This window comes from Equus przewalskii, chromosome 2 (genome assembly GCF_037783145.1).
Source record: "Equus przewalskii isolate Varuska chromosome 2, EquPr2, whole genome shotgun sequence".
NCBI classification, from domain to species: domain Eukaryota; kingdom Metazoa; phylum Chordata; class Mammalia; order Perissodactyla; family Equidae; genus Equus; species Equus przewalskii.
This window is the reverse complement of record NC_091832.1, coordinates 7,942,963-7,958,188: the sequence shown is the minus strand read 5'-3', so window position 1 is coordinate 7,958,188 and position 15,226 is coordinate 7,942,963. Positions and strand designations below refer to the sequence as shown.

At 33.9% G+C, this 15,226-nt stretch overlaps 1 protein-coding gene across 3 annotated transcripts in view; it reads left to right on the top strand.

Moving 5' to 3' along the window:
- The first annotated feature begins 6,782 nt into the window (after positions 1-6,782).
- C2H1orf185 (chromosome 2 C1orf185 homolog) overlaps positions 6,783-15,226 on the top strand; it is a 31,009-nt gene continuing 22,565 nt past the window's right edge. The window contains exons 1-2 of one of the 3 annotated variants that reach the window (XM_070609699.1): positions 6,783-7,057; positions 14,933-15,038. In XM_070609699.1, the coding sequence (XP_070465800.1) occupies positions 6,880-7,057; positions 14,933-15,038 (284 nt within the window). In that variant the 5' untranslated portion in view covers positions 6,783-6,879. Of the gene's footprint in view, positions 7,190-14,932; positions 15,039-15,226 lie in introns of all 3 variants that reach the window. The other 2 variants (XM_070609697.1, XM_070609698.1) reach the window with 2 other exon arrangements.

Here is a 15,226-nt window from a genome sequence, read left to right as displayed (position 1 = left end):
ATGAAAAGAACAACAAAGTCATATTGCAAAGGGGCCTGGAACAGAGACTGGAGGAATTTGTGGCCATTAAACAATCTACCACAGCTGCTCACAAAGGCCAACTCCTCAGTTCATAGGGCGGGTGGATATCTTATCCCAGGCATTTGAAATTGCAAATGTCTAATGTCTCTGTGTGTCACACATTTGAAAAACACTTTGTGCAATACTATAAATACTAAATATGCCATGAAAGTTTCAAGAATAAAGAAAATCTAGAACTATGGTAAACAATTTTTTCCTGATCACATCAAGAACTTGATGTCATGAGCTTCATGCTTCATGTTTCAATTCAATATTTTCTGCTGTGTATCAGCAAGTTGGTGTCTTGTAAGAATGTTCAGTGCTTCAGAATTTGGCCAGAGCCCACCATCAGCCTACTGAGCCACCATTTCTAAACTAAGCAGTGCTTTAAATACCCTTTTGAACAAGAACTATATTCCAAGAACTATGAGATAGGCCTTGGATGGAAAAAATAGGTAAGGGCATGCTGAAATGGTAGAGAGTTACACTGTGTGCTTTGAAAGAACAGAGGAAAGGAATCTCATCCACTCTAATTTTTTGCCCTGTGAGGGGAGAACAGGAGGAAGATCTCTGCCATGTGGTGAGCGGTGCTAGAATGAACCACTGATGGACACTTAAGGAGTAATCATCCTATAACCAGCATGATCCAACTCATCTTCTATACAAGTGGAGGATTAAATTAGACGATCTCTCAGGCTTCTTCCAAAGCTAAAATGGTGTGTGTCAAGGACTTCGAAGTGCATTGACCCCTTAGGTACCTGCAATGTCTAGAAGACTTAGAAAGTTCATATGGAACATCTAAAGTCGCACAGATGATAAAGATGCCTCTATTCAAATCCAGGTATTCTTTCACTATGTCATACAATCTCTTTAATCTTTTCAGGAAATTTCCTTCTTTGGAGAGGCTGGCCTGGTCCCCTTCCTCCTGAGTGAGGGACCATCACTTCTTAGGAAGAGAGATGGAAGCGATGTGAGAGGGAAAAAGAAATTCCCTGCCCGTGGCCTACATGTGGGCGGGAAAATTTCTTTTCTTGGCAATTCAGAGATCCTGATTGGCATCTTGGGGGCCATTTTAAACAGTGAAATCTTCAAGAAAAAGTACAGCATTAAAAAACCACAGCACTAAATAGATCATAAAAAGGGCAATTGTTTACAGTATGAGAGCTATGTCAAGAAGGCAGAACGTCGCCTTATTTGACCTCAGCTGAAAACACGCACTTGATTCAAATTTTTTACCACTCTGCCCGTACACATGTCTGTAAATGACTACAAAAGTACTGGGAGTATTGATTTTGGAGTTACAAATAAATTTTAATGATTAGGTGAATTCACAAATACAGAATCTGCAAATAATGAAGACTGACTGTAATTACTTTTGCAAGGTTTCAGATGCCTCTCTCACTGCAGAATTTAAATGGTTCCAAAAACAAAAAAGATCCCAAAGACTGTTCTTTTTAATTTTTTACTATGTAGTGTTTAATTTCATTTCCATTGTGTTCAAATTTTTCTCTTTTCCATCTCTTTTTTAAAAATATTATAATTTAATTTTTTACTTTTTAGAACTGATTTATTGGGAAAGAATTGAAATACATATTTTTTGACACTTTTGACAAAGTTTTGACATACATATACACATACATCACCACAATCAAGATAATGAACATATTCATCACCCCCAGAAGTTTTTGTGTGTCCTTTGTAGTCCATCCTTCCAACCCTTCCCTGTCACCCATCTCAAGCCAGCACTCATCTGCTTTCTGTCACTATCAATTAGTTTGCATGTTTGCGTTTTCTAGAGTTTAACGTAAATTGGATCATGTAGTATGTAGCCTTTTTTTGGGCTTCTTTCACTCAGCAGAATTATTTTTAAATTTATGCCTGTTGTTGCATGTATCAGCAGTTTATTTCTCTTTTTGCTGGGAGTATTCTATTGTATGAATATACTGCAATTTAGTTACTCATTTGTCTTCAGTGGACACTTGAGTTGTTTCCAGTTTCAAGTCGTTTTCTATTGCTGCATAACAAATTACTACAACATTAACTGCTTAAAACAACAACCATTTCTTAGTTTTTAGTTATGTAGGGCAGAAGTCCAGGCACAGCACGGCCAGATTTCTCTCCTTACGGTATTATAAGGCTGAAATCAAGGTGTGAGGCACGCTGCATTCCTTTTTCGTGGCTTTAGGGAAAAATCCACTTCCAAGATCATTCAGGTTGTTGACTGAATTTAGTTCCTTCTAGTTGTAGGACTAAGGTGCCCATTTTCTTGCTGGCTGTCAGTTAAGAGCTGCTCTCATTGCTTGCCACATGGCTCCCTCCATCTTCAAGCCAATAACAGAGAACTTCTCATATACACATCCCCCTCAAGCTTCAAATCTCTGACTTTCCCAGTCTCTGACCTCTAGACCCAGACTTAAAGGGCTCATGTGATTAGGTCAGGCCCACTCAGATCATCTCCCTGTCTAAAACTCAAGTGATTTGGAACCTTAACCACATCTGCAAAATCCCTTCATAGCAGTACCTAGATTAGCGCTTCTTGAATAACTGGGAGAAGGGTCATGTATACCAGGGGCCATCTTAGAATTCTGCCGACCTGACAGTTTTGGCTATTACAAATAAAGCTATAAAAATTGTATGGATATATATTTTCTTTTCTCTTGGATTAATATGTAAAAATGGAATGGCTGGATCATGTGGCAGATATGTTTAACTTTTCATGAAACTCAAACTATTTTCCAAAGTGATTGTATCATTGTACATTCTCACCAGCAAAGTATAAGGGTTCCAATTCCTCCCCATCCTTGACAAACTTTGGTATGGTCAGTCTTTTGAATTTTAGCCATCCTAATGGGTATGTAGTGGTACCTCATTGTGATTTTTATGGTCTTTCTCTAATGCCTGATGATGCGGAGAATCTTTTCATATGTTTATTTGTCGTACACATATCTTGCTTGTTGAAGGGTCTGTACATATCATTTGCACGTTTTTAATTGGGTCGTTTGTTTTCTTACTGTTGAGTTTTGAGAGTTTTTTATATGTTCTGGACACAAGTGCTTAATCAGATATATGCTTTCTAAGATTTTCTCCCAGTCTGTGGCTTGTCTTTTCATTCTCTTAGTAGTGTCTTTTGAAGAACAGAAGTTTTAAAATTTCATTTGCCCATCTATTCTTTTATGGATTGTGCTTTTGATGTCATATCTAAGAAATCTTTGCCTACCCCAATGTCACAGAGATTTTTTTCTCCTGTTTTCTTCCAGAAGTTTTATTGTTCTAGGTACATTTAGTTTTTGGATCAATTTTGAGTTAAAATTTGTATGAGATATTTTGTGAGGTATAGAGAGCTAAGTTCATTTTATGCATATGGTTATCCAGTTGTCCATCACTATGCATTCCCTTTGATACTTTGTCAAAACTCAGTTGTCCTCTTATGTCTGGGTTTATTTCTGTTCCGTTTATCTATTTGCCTGTCTTTAACCAATACCATGCTGTTTTGATTACTGTAACCTTATAACAATTATTGAAATCAAGTAGTTATCCCTCCAACTTTTTCTTTTTTTTCAGAATTGTTTTGGCTATTCTTGGTCCTTTGCATTTCCGTATGAATTTTAGAATCAGCTTATCAATTTCCACAAGAAAGCTTGCTGGGATTTTGATTGGGGTTGCATTGAAACTATAGACCAAGTTAGGGAGAACAGACATCAAAACAGCCGTATGTCTTTCAATCCATGAGCAAGATATACCTCTATTTATTTAGGTCTTCCTTAATTTCTCTCAGCATTATTTTGTATTTGCCAGTGTACAGGACTTTCAGATCTTTTATTAGGCTTAATTCTCAGTATTTAATATTTTTATGCTGTTGCAAATGGTAATATTTGAACATTTCAATTTCCAATTGTTTTGATAGTATATAGAAAAATGATTTTTTTCTTTTGTTTGGTTTTTAAAATTTGTATTTTATTGTGATAAGAACACTTAACATGAGACCTACCCTCTTAACAAATTTTTAAGTGTGTAATATAGCACTGTTAACTATAGACACAATGTTGTAAAGATCTCTAGAACTTATTCGTCTTGCATAATTAAAATTTTATGCCCATTGATTAGCTGCTCCCCATTTTCCTCCTTCTCCCAACCCCTGGCAACCACCATTCTACTCTTTGCCTCTATGAGTTTGACTATTTTAGATACCTCATGTAAGTGGAATCACTCAGTGTTTGTCCTAATGTGACTAGCTTATTTCACCTAGCATGATGTCCTCCAGGTTCATCCATGTTGTCATATATTGCAGGATTTCCTTATTTTTTAAAGCTGAATAATATTCCATTGTGTATACATACCACATTTTCTTTATCCATTCATCCATTGATGGACATTTAGGTTTTTTCCACCTCTTAGTTATTGTGAATAGTGCTGTAATGAACATTGGAGTGCTAATATCTCTTCTAGATCTTGTTTTCAATTCTTCTGAACAAATATTCATACATGGAATTGCTGGATTATATGGTAGTTCTAATTTTAATTTTTTGAGGAATCATCATAGTGTTTTTCATAGCAGATACACCTTTTTGCATTCCCAGCAACAGCGTGCAAGAGTTTCAATTTCTCCATATCCTCGCCAACTCTTAATTGTCTTTTGTTTTTGGAAAATAGCCATCCTAACAGGTATAAGGGGATATCTCATTGTGGTTTTGATTTGCATTTCCCTAATGGTTAGTGATGTTGAACATCGTTTCATATGCCTCTTTGCCATTTGTATGTCTTCTTTGGAGAAAGGTCTATTCAAGTCTTTAGTGCATTTTTCAATTGGGTTATTAAGTTTTATTGCTATTGGGTTGTACCTTTTATATTTTGGAAGTTAACTCCTATGGTTTTGCAGATATTTTTTCCCATTCTGTCTGTTGTCTTTTCACTCTGTTGACTGTTTCCTTTGCTGTGCGGAAAGTTTTAGTTTGATATAATCTCACTTGTCTATTTTTGCTTGTGTTGCCTGTGCTTTTGGTGTCAAATTCATGAAATAATTGCCAAGACTAATGTCATGTAACTTTTTTCTTGTTTTCTTCTAGGAGTTTTACAGTTTCAGAAGACAACTGATCTTTGCACACTGATCTTGTTAAACTCGCTTAATTGTTCTACCAGTTTATAAAATTCCATGGGATTTTCTACATGGATGATCATGTTCTGTATGTGTCTTAGTCTATTCGAGCTGCTATAACAAAATATCACAAACTGAGGGGCTGATAAACAACAAAAATTTGTTTCTCACAGTTCTGGAGGCTGGAAGTCTGAGATCAGGGTGCCTGCGTGGTCAAGTTTTGTGGCTGGTGAGGGACCTCTTTTGCTTCTTGCTGTGTCCTCACATGGTGGAAGGGGCTAGGGAGCTCTGAGGATCTTTTTCATAAGAGCACTAATCCCGTTCATGAGAGCTCCACTCTCGTGACTTAAGCACCTCCCGAAGGCCCCACCTCCTAACACCATCACACTGGGCACTAGGATTTCAACATATGAATTTGGGGGGCACAAAACTGTTCAGATCATAACAGGAGAATACAAACGCTTATTTTTAGTCTATATGCCTTTTATTTCTTTTTTATGCCTGGTCACACTGGCTAGAACTTTCAGTGCAGCATTGAATAGAAGTTGTGAGAGTGGGCATTCCTGTATTGTTCCCGATTTTAGGAGGAAAGCATTCAGTTTTTCACCATTAAGTCTGACTTTTTTTTTTTTTTTTTTGTAAATGACCTTCGTAAGGTTGAGGAAGCTGATAACCAGGATACAGCTTCCCTTCTATCCTAGTTTGCTTAGAGTTTTTTTAAAATCAGGAATGGATATTGGATCTTGTCAAATTTTTTCAAGTTTATTGACATAGATCCATATTGATCATATGGATTTTCTTTTCTAACTTGTTAATATGGTGAATTGCATTGATTGGTTTTTTAATGCTAAACCAACCTTGTATTCTGGGGATAAACCCTATTTGGTCGTGATGTATTATCCTTTCAATATAATGTTGGATTTAATTTGCTAAAATATTGTTTGGAATTTTTGCATCTATGTTGATGGTTGATAACATAGATGCATTTTGCATCTGTGTTCAATCTGTAATTTCTTCTCTCTGTCTCTCTTTTTTGATCTGGTTTTGGTATCAGCCTCATAGGATGAATTGAAAAGTATTCTCTTGTCTTCAAACTTTTGGAAGCATTGTGTGGAAATGGTATTTTTTCCTTAAATGTTTGGTAGAATTTACCAGTGAAGCCAATTGAACATGGAATTTTCTTTGTAGGAAGAATTTTAACTGCAATATCAATTTTTAAAATAGATATGGGTCTCTTTATGTTACCTCTTTCTTCTCTAGTGTGCTTTGGAAATATATGTCTTTTAAGGAATTTTTCCATTTCGTCTAAGTTGTTAAATTTATTAGCATAAAGTTGTTTCATAATATTTCCTTATTATTCTTTTAATATCTGTAGAATCTGTAATAATATCACCTCTCTCATTTCTGATATTGGTAATTTGTGCTTCTTTTCTTTTTATTGATCAGTCTAGCTAGAAGTTTATCAATCTGATAGATCTCAAAGAGCCAGCTTTTGGTTTCATTGATTTTCTCTAGTTTTTCTGTTTCACTGGTTTTTAACATTTTTTTTCATCGGTTTACTTTGGGCTTATTTTTCTCTACTTATTCTTGTTTTTGAGGTTATTCACTCATTTTTTTCTAATATTGCAGTCGTTTGGTATAGATTTTCCCCTAAGTACTGCTTTAGTGGCATCCCACAAATCCTGATAGGTTGTGTTTTCACCTTATTTGGGTTGAATGTTTTATGAATGTCAATTAGATCCATGATGACACATGGCTTCCAAAGTTCCCTAGGGATCATCTCCATCCCAGTCAGCCTAAAGGGAGAAAGAACATGGAGAAAGGTGCTTGGGAGGTTTTTTTTTGTGACATCACTTCTACTCAAATTCCATTGGTTAGAACTCAGTCATATGGCTTCACCTAATGGTATGGGAAACTGGGACATGTAGTCTAGCTTTTTGCCTGGGAAGAAGAGGAAAAAGTAATTGGACAAACAGCCAGAAATCTCTTTCTATTCTTGGAAGAGCGTGTATAAGATAAGAAATACTTGAATCATGGGTATACAGAAGAAATTGTAAAGCTATTGGGGACTGCTATTTTCTTTGGGGGAAATGTTGTAACTGCTGATTCACTTTAATGGATACTCGTTCATTTAGATTTTCTATTACTTCTTGAGTCACGTTTTGTAAGTCACTTTTTAGGTATATATAATTTAAGTTTTAAAATATATTAGCATAAATTTGTTGAAAGTATTTTCTTACTTTAATTTCTGCTGTAACTACAATTATGTTTTTCTTCATTTTTAATATTGTTTACTTAATGCCTTTGATTTTTTTTCACTTGGTTAATCTTACTAGAGATTTATCAGTCTTACTAGTATTTGTCAAAAAATCTTAATTTTTATTTTCATTAATTTCTGTTCTTTATTTACCTCCTTTCTCCACATTATTTGGGTTTATTTTGCTGATCATTTTTCAACTAGTAATTTGGATGCTAAGCTCATTATTTTTCAGCTTTCTTTTCTAATATATGCATTTCGGGCCATACATTTCCCTTGAGTTTGGCTCCAGCTTTGTTGCTGCAAGTATTTATACATAGTGCATTCATTACTGGTTAGTTGTATGTATCTGCAGATTTCCACTGATTTCTTCTTTAAGGCAAGACTTATTTACAGTGTGATTTTAAATTTCCCCAAGTATATAAGGTTTTCCCAGCGTATATGTTAGGTTATTAATTTCAAAATTAATTGCATAATTATCAGAGAATGTGGGATGTATAATGAGGATTCTATAAAACTTGTTGAGTCTTGCTTTATGGCCTGATATATGCATGTTAAATTTGAGATGTCTTCTCATTTATTATGTCATGGATTCCTTGCAACATTATTTATTCCTTACTCTCATTCTGTTAGATAGATACTATGACTCCCATTTCTCAACTAAGAACATTGCAATTCAACCAACATAATAAGCAACTTTCCCAATTTCACAGATCTAGTTAGTCTTATCCAAGCAGAGCAGGTACCAAGTATAAAAAATCAGTATGGTCAACTTTTTATATTGGTTGCATATGAGCCCTCCTTATATTTCATTACAGAGTTTTAAACCTTCAGAGCAAGGATTTTTTCTTGTTTAAATGGCTTTTTATCTCTCACTTGGTACTTCCAACAATATCTCACACGTATTTGGTGTTCAATAGATATTTGTTGAATTGGAGTAAACCTGAGACTGAAATCTAGCATAATCCTAAAAGAGTATAATAAACAGGTAATTTGTGAATGAATGTTCAAAAAATAAAATAGGACTTGTAGTTCTGGAAGCACTGCAAAAAATAATCTGAAACACTCCTGGTAGAAATACCTAGTAATTCTGGTTAAAGATACAGATATATATGTTACCTATATATTTTATCTATCCGTATCTATACCTATATATCTACCGTATATATAGATCTATATATATAGATCTAGCTAGATATGTTAAAGGATATATATATAAAGATATATCCTTTGTATAGATATATAGCATACCTCTCTATATAATATATAGACATGTATAGATATATATCTATAGCTATATCTATATAGATATATACATATAAAGGATATATCTATATCTATATATAAATATATAGATATGTTGAAGGATAGGTGGACTGAGGAAGAGGGACCTACAAAGGCAATAAGGGTATAAACAGAGAAATGGGAGGAAAACCAAGTGAATTTAGGTTATAGATGCCATGGCAAGATAGAGAGAACGGTCAATAGTGATCTTTCAATTTAGTGTTAATGATGTTATTAATGACCTTGGAAATAAAAGTTGTGAAGAAGTAGACATTCTCATTTTAAGAGTTTTGGCTGCAAATGGTAAGAAAAGGATCAATTGTAAGCTAGACAGTGCTATGGGTAGAGAAAGACTTTTGTTTGTTTTAAAATGGAAGAGTCATTACCTGGTTTAAGACTTAATCTCTGGCTGGCTATCTCTCAGTCATTCTGTAAGATTCAACTCAGGTGTTCTCTCTAGGAAGCTGTTCCTGCAGTTGCTCAAACTGCCTCTGTTGTCTTATCGTTGTCAACAGGTCATTATCATAACACTTAGAATATTTTGATGAACATATCTGTTTCAATGTCTTGTCCCCTCCAGATTGTGAACTCAATGATCATGTGTTACCTATCTTTGAATCATTAATTCTTGGCAAGCGTTTGGCAATAAAAAGTCTCAGACAATGTTTAAATAAACTATGGAGCCTTTTTTTTTAACTTCCCTCTACCTTTCTATAGATCTTCCTATATCTGTATTTTGTATTTATTTCTTTCATTATAACACCTATAATAATTTTTATTGCATTTATTCTTTTTTACACATGACCTACCTACTAACCAACATACTTATTCGTTTTTGTAATACTAGTGTCTAGCACAGTGCCTATCATTCATTCATTGAATAATCAATCATTTCTTGAGTAACCAATCATTATTCTAAACTCTGAAAATACCACAGTGAAAAAGACATCTAGTAGAGGAAGACAGATAATAGACAGTAAACTAATAAGTAAAGAAGATTATTTATGATAGTAATTATTAAAGACAAAGAAACAGGGTGAAATGATAGAGTAACTGTTGAAAGTGAGGATTTGTTACTTAAGATATGATACTTAAGGGCAGAGTTAAGAAAGTAAAAATACTACCTTTGTATATAATATTTCTTTATAATATATATTGACTAAACCTTCAAAGTGAGAGGGGATCTCAGTGATCACAGAGTCAAGCCTTTTCATTTCACAGACTGATTCAGAGAGAAAGTGTGACTTGTTGAAGGTATTAGCAAAACTGTAATTTGTCTTTATCTTGGTAAAGTGGTTTGGAAACTTTCAGATTCTTTATACCTCATTGGAATTCCCCTGAGATGTAAATGACCCATTTAAATCAGGGACTGAAATGGTGTACTAACCACACTTATTTTCTTCCCCTAACAGAGAATTTTAAAAAAGTATAGAGAGGAGGGCAGAATCTTAAGGAGGAGAAAGCTAACTGGGTTATAATTTGTGATAACAACAGGGAAGGTGCTACTAGAGACTTACAGCATCCAAGCAAAGGAGTCAGGAATTATATATGAAGCTTCAAAATGTTTTTTCCTGATTTTTCTAAGATGCTATGGTAGAAAATTTGAATATATAGAAAGGTCTGGAGTGGAAATTATAAATATAAGCCTTTACCCCAGGAATAGCTAATGTTTATTATTTTCCTTATACAAATATATTTCTCTCCTTTTCTCTTCTTTTTACAAAGTTGAGGTCATCTTGTTTTTATATTTTTAAAATATTTTTTTAAATATTTAAGAGAAAACCAGAAAAGTGAAAACAGAAAAGCAAAGAATAACAAACACTCATGGAATCTCTCACTAAGTAAATATTTTTTAGTCATATAAGCCTCAGATCCTTAACTTTTTAAAGAAATAAAGCATTATAATAAAGTCTAAGTTTATTTTCCATTCATAGTCCCATTCTCTTTGTTTTCTCCCCAGACACAACTAATATAATGAATTTGGTGTATTTTACTATTACATTAACATTTTTAAAAATAGTATTATTTTGTGTTTTATTTTAATGTGCACAAATGGAATCAATACATAATTGGAATAATTGAATATAAATGTATGGAAATTGCTTTTTTCACTGAACATTATATTGTTCGGTTCTATTTATGCTGATACATATAGGTCTAGTTTATTAAAAAGTCGTAAGTGTCAGGCTTGATGAATTTTCACTGAACACACCTGTGTAACCAGCACCCAGTTCAAGAAACAGAACATTACCAGCCATCCCTGAACTCCCCCTCATGTCTGTGTTTGAACTTTGTCTGCCTTCTTTTGCCCAACATTATTTATGAAACTTACTTATTTTGTTGTGCATAGTTGTAGTCTATTCTTTCCCATTGTTATAGAATATTTCGTCTTCTTAAATCAATTCAAACTTTTTAATTCATTAAACTGTTCATGGACATTTGAGCAGGTTCCAATTTGTGGCTCTCTCAAATAGCGATGCTGTAACATTCTAGGACATATTTGTGTGAACATATGTATGCACTTCAGTTTAGTATATGTCTAAGAATTACTAGGTCATAGGGTATGCATATTTTCAGGTTTAATAGTGCCAGTTTTCCAAAGTATTGTACAAAATTATATTCCCACCAGCAGTGAATGAGAATTCAGTTTACTCTGCCTTCTTGGCAACACTTGATGTTTTCTGTCTTTTTTATTTTAGGCATCATATAGAGTTGTTGTATTTTCTCATTGTGGTTTAATTTGCATTTCCCTGATAATTAAAGAAGTTTTCATATGTTTATCAGCCATTTGGATATTCTCTTTTATGATAAATATTTAGCATTCATACTTAAATATTTTTTCTAACAAAATCTAAAGATATGCAGTGTCTCTATTCTTCACCCAATCTAGGTAAGGAAGTACTTTAGCAGTTTTTAATTTACCACTGCTCCCTCACTTACCAGTTGTATGCCTTTAAGCAAGTTATTTAACCTCATTTTGCCTCATCTGTAAAGTGGGGAAATAACAGTACTTAACTAATAGAGTTGTTGTGAGAATTAAACGAGTTAATATACATAAAGCACTTTGAACAGTGCCTGGCATATAGTACTTGCTATATAAATGTTAGATATTATTATTATTGTTGTTATTGGTGAAAGAATAGACAACAAATAACAAGGGGACAGATTAGAGAGCCCAGAAATAGATTGACATAAAAATAGCTCATTGATTTTTCACAAGGATGCAAAGGCAACTCAAAGGATAGTCTTTTCAACAAGTTGTGTTGGAACCACTGGATATACATATATGCAAAAAAAAAAAAAAGAACTTGACCCATACCTCACACTTTATGCAAAAATCAATTCAAAATGAATCATAAATTGAAACCTAAAACTATAAATCTTCATAGGAAAACATAGGAGAAAGTCTTTGTGACCCGCATTAGGTAAAGAGTTCTGGGATAAGACCCATAGCACAATCCACAAAAGAAAAAAGTTGATAAATTGGACATTACCAAAATTAAAAAGTTTTGTTCTGTGAAAGACACTGTTAAGAGAATGAAAAGACAAGCCATAGACTGGGAGAAAATATTTCCAAATCACATATCTGACCAAGGACTTACATCTAGAATGTATAAAGAATTCTGAAAAATCAGCAAAGATTTGAGCAAATACTCCACTGAAGAAGATATATGGATGGCAAATAAGCACATGGAAAGATGTTCAACATCATTATTCACTAAGGAAATGCAAAATAAAACCACAATGAGATACCACTGCACATCTATTAAGATGGCTGAAATAAACCTGACATACCAAGTGGTGGTGATGATACAGAGCACCTGGAGCTCTTGTGTATTGCTGGTGGGAAAGCAAGACAGTACAGCCACTTTGGAAAGCAGTTTGGCAGTTTCTTGTAAATTAAAACATAGGCTTGCTACATGACCTTACTGAAATAAAAACTTATGTTCAAACAAACACCTGTATTCAAGTATATAGTAGCCTTATTTCTAACAACCCCAAATTGGAAACAACCAAAGGTCTCTTAGAAGCTGGGGAATAAACAAATTGTGGTACATCTATAAAATGGAATGTTGCTCAGCAATAAAAAGAAACAAACTATTGGTACATGCAACAACATGGATGAATCTCGAATGCATTAAGCTAAGTGAAAAAAGCCAAACTCAAAAGGCCATATACTGTATGGTTCCACTTATATGAAATTCTGGGAAAGGCAAAAGTATAAGGATGGAGAATAGGGATGGAAAATAATCAGCGGTTGCCGGCAGTTACTGTTTGACTGCCAAGAGGGAGTATGAGAAAATTTTGGGGGGTGATGGAAGTGTTCTGTAACTTGATTGTGATGGTGATTAAACACTCTTTGTATTTGTCAAATCTTATAGAACTGCACACATACACACATACAAAAGTGAATTTTACTGTATGTGAATTTAAATTTCTTTAAAGTAAAACCTCCTTAGTTTGTATCTCTGAATATTGTTTCTCTGCTACTTCTCTATTCTCGCTTTTGGAACCCCTATTAGTTTTATATTATATGTTCTCAATTTTTCCCATCTCATCATTTCATTATCATATGTTTTTATTTCTTTATGTAATTGAGTGAATTTCTCAGTATTATCTTTCATTTCATTAATTCTTCCTGCCTCTAGGTCTCAGTGTTTAGCATGCCTGTGGTTTTAGCCCTGACTTATTTCTCTGTGTTGCTTTTCTCCTTTTGTCCATAGAGATCTTTATTTTATATTTGAGTATACCTATGTCTTTTTAACTTTTTTTAAAACTTGGGTTTTATCTACTTTGCTTTTATTATTTATCACTATCTGATATTTCCTTATGCCACCATCCCAGTGATTCTCAACTGGGGCAATTTTGCCCCCCAGAATACATTTGGTAATGCCTGGAGGCATCTTTGGTACAATACACAGGACAGTCCCCCTCAACAAATTATCTGGTGCAAAAGATCAATAGTATTGAGATTGAGAAACCCTGCACTAAGTAATTAAAGAATACTGCATTTTTTTTATATATCATCACAACTTATTTAATTGACTTCCTAATGTGGGGCATTTAGAGGTGTATTTTTTTTTTTTTTTGCATTATAGGTATCGCTTTGATAAATAGCCTTGTATAATTTTTTTGGTACTATTAATTAATCCCAAATGTAGGCATTTCTGAACCCAAAGAAAACTAAGTTTTGAGAGGCACCATCTTGGAAGCTGCAAATTACTTAGGGAACAGCACAAGTATGGAAACAACTTTATCATGTCATATCCTCAGCAGAACTTTTATGTTCACACATTTAGATCTTCTATTAGTTTTATCCTTTTAAACTGATTTTTTCCAAATTATATACTCCTAAGTTGTGTTAAGGCCCTTCGAGTTCTTTACAGCTTTCTGTGAAAGCTTTCCACAGTTTGCCTGGTGCTTAGGGAGCAGATTTCAGAATCTACCTGACTCTAATTACCTCATGCTTTCTTTATTCTAATTTTCTTTAATACATACAAATATTAAGATGATTGGTAGCAGGGATAAGATAATAGGAAAAAACAGAGGACTAGCTTCAATTTGCTGCCTAACCTTAATTCAGTTACTTCTCTTATCTGGGCCTTAAGTTTATTATCTGTAAAAAGGAGGAGTTATACCATATAATTCCTATAATATTTTCCAATTATAAATGTATGATATGCTACTATTTTATATTGCTTTTATTTAGCGTTTGGCTATGATCTTTTACTGTTCCTGTGATAAAGTAGAGATAAAATGTTTAAACATTTCCAAGATCTTAAAAAAACTTCCCATTTTTGTTCTTTATTACCCTCATCTACCTCCTTGTAGTGATTGATAATAGAAACCTTAAAATGAGAAGTGTTTTATGTTGGAGGACTGCAAAGACCAGTACTGTAAAAATAACATAAAAGTTCACAGCTAGATTGGGAAGGGAGAAAACTAGATAAGAAAAAAAGAGGTGACAGCTGTGTAAAACAAAACCTAGGTCTCAAATCCTGGCAGGGTCAGAGAAATGCACCCCAGGCCCTAATCAGCATGAGGCCCTGTGTAATTCTCAAACTCAGGGTCTTGAAATTTATTAGAATTGCACAGGACCAGAATTCAGGCCTCCCAACCTCCTAGTTAATGTCTTAACACTATACTATGTAATATCATTTGAAATACTATGTCATTTAATTTTACCTAGAGAATGAAGAAACATGCATGAAATAATCTTTTATAATTTATTTGTATAGGTGTTTTTAACCACTTAACCTATTTTCTGGCTGCTGGTGCTGTTACTTTGGGAATTGGTTTCTTTGCTTTGGCATCAGCTTTGTGGTTCCTGATTTGCAAACGAAGGTAAGGTTTATTAGAATTTTAACTTTTTTTATTTTAAAAATTCAAAGGTTTTCTTCAAGTGATATTAAACTTAAATAACTATAATCGTGTTGATTCTGTAAGTTGGAGTATGGTTGCAGACCCTTTGACTGGGGAGGGAAAGCTTGACAAGTTTAAAATAGCCTAAAAAGAGAAGTCCTAGAAGTATA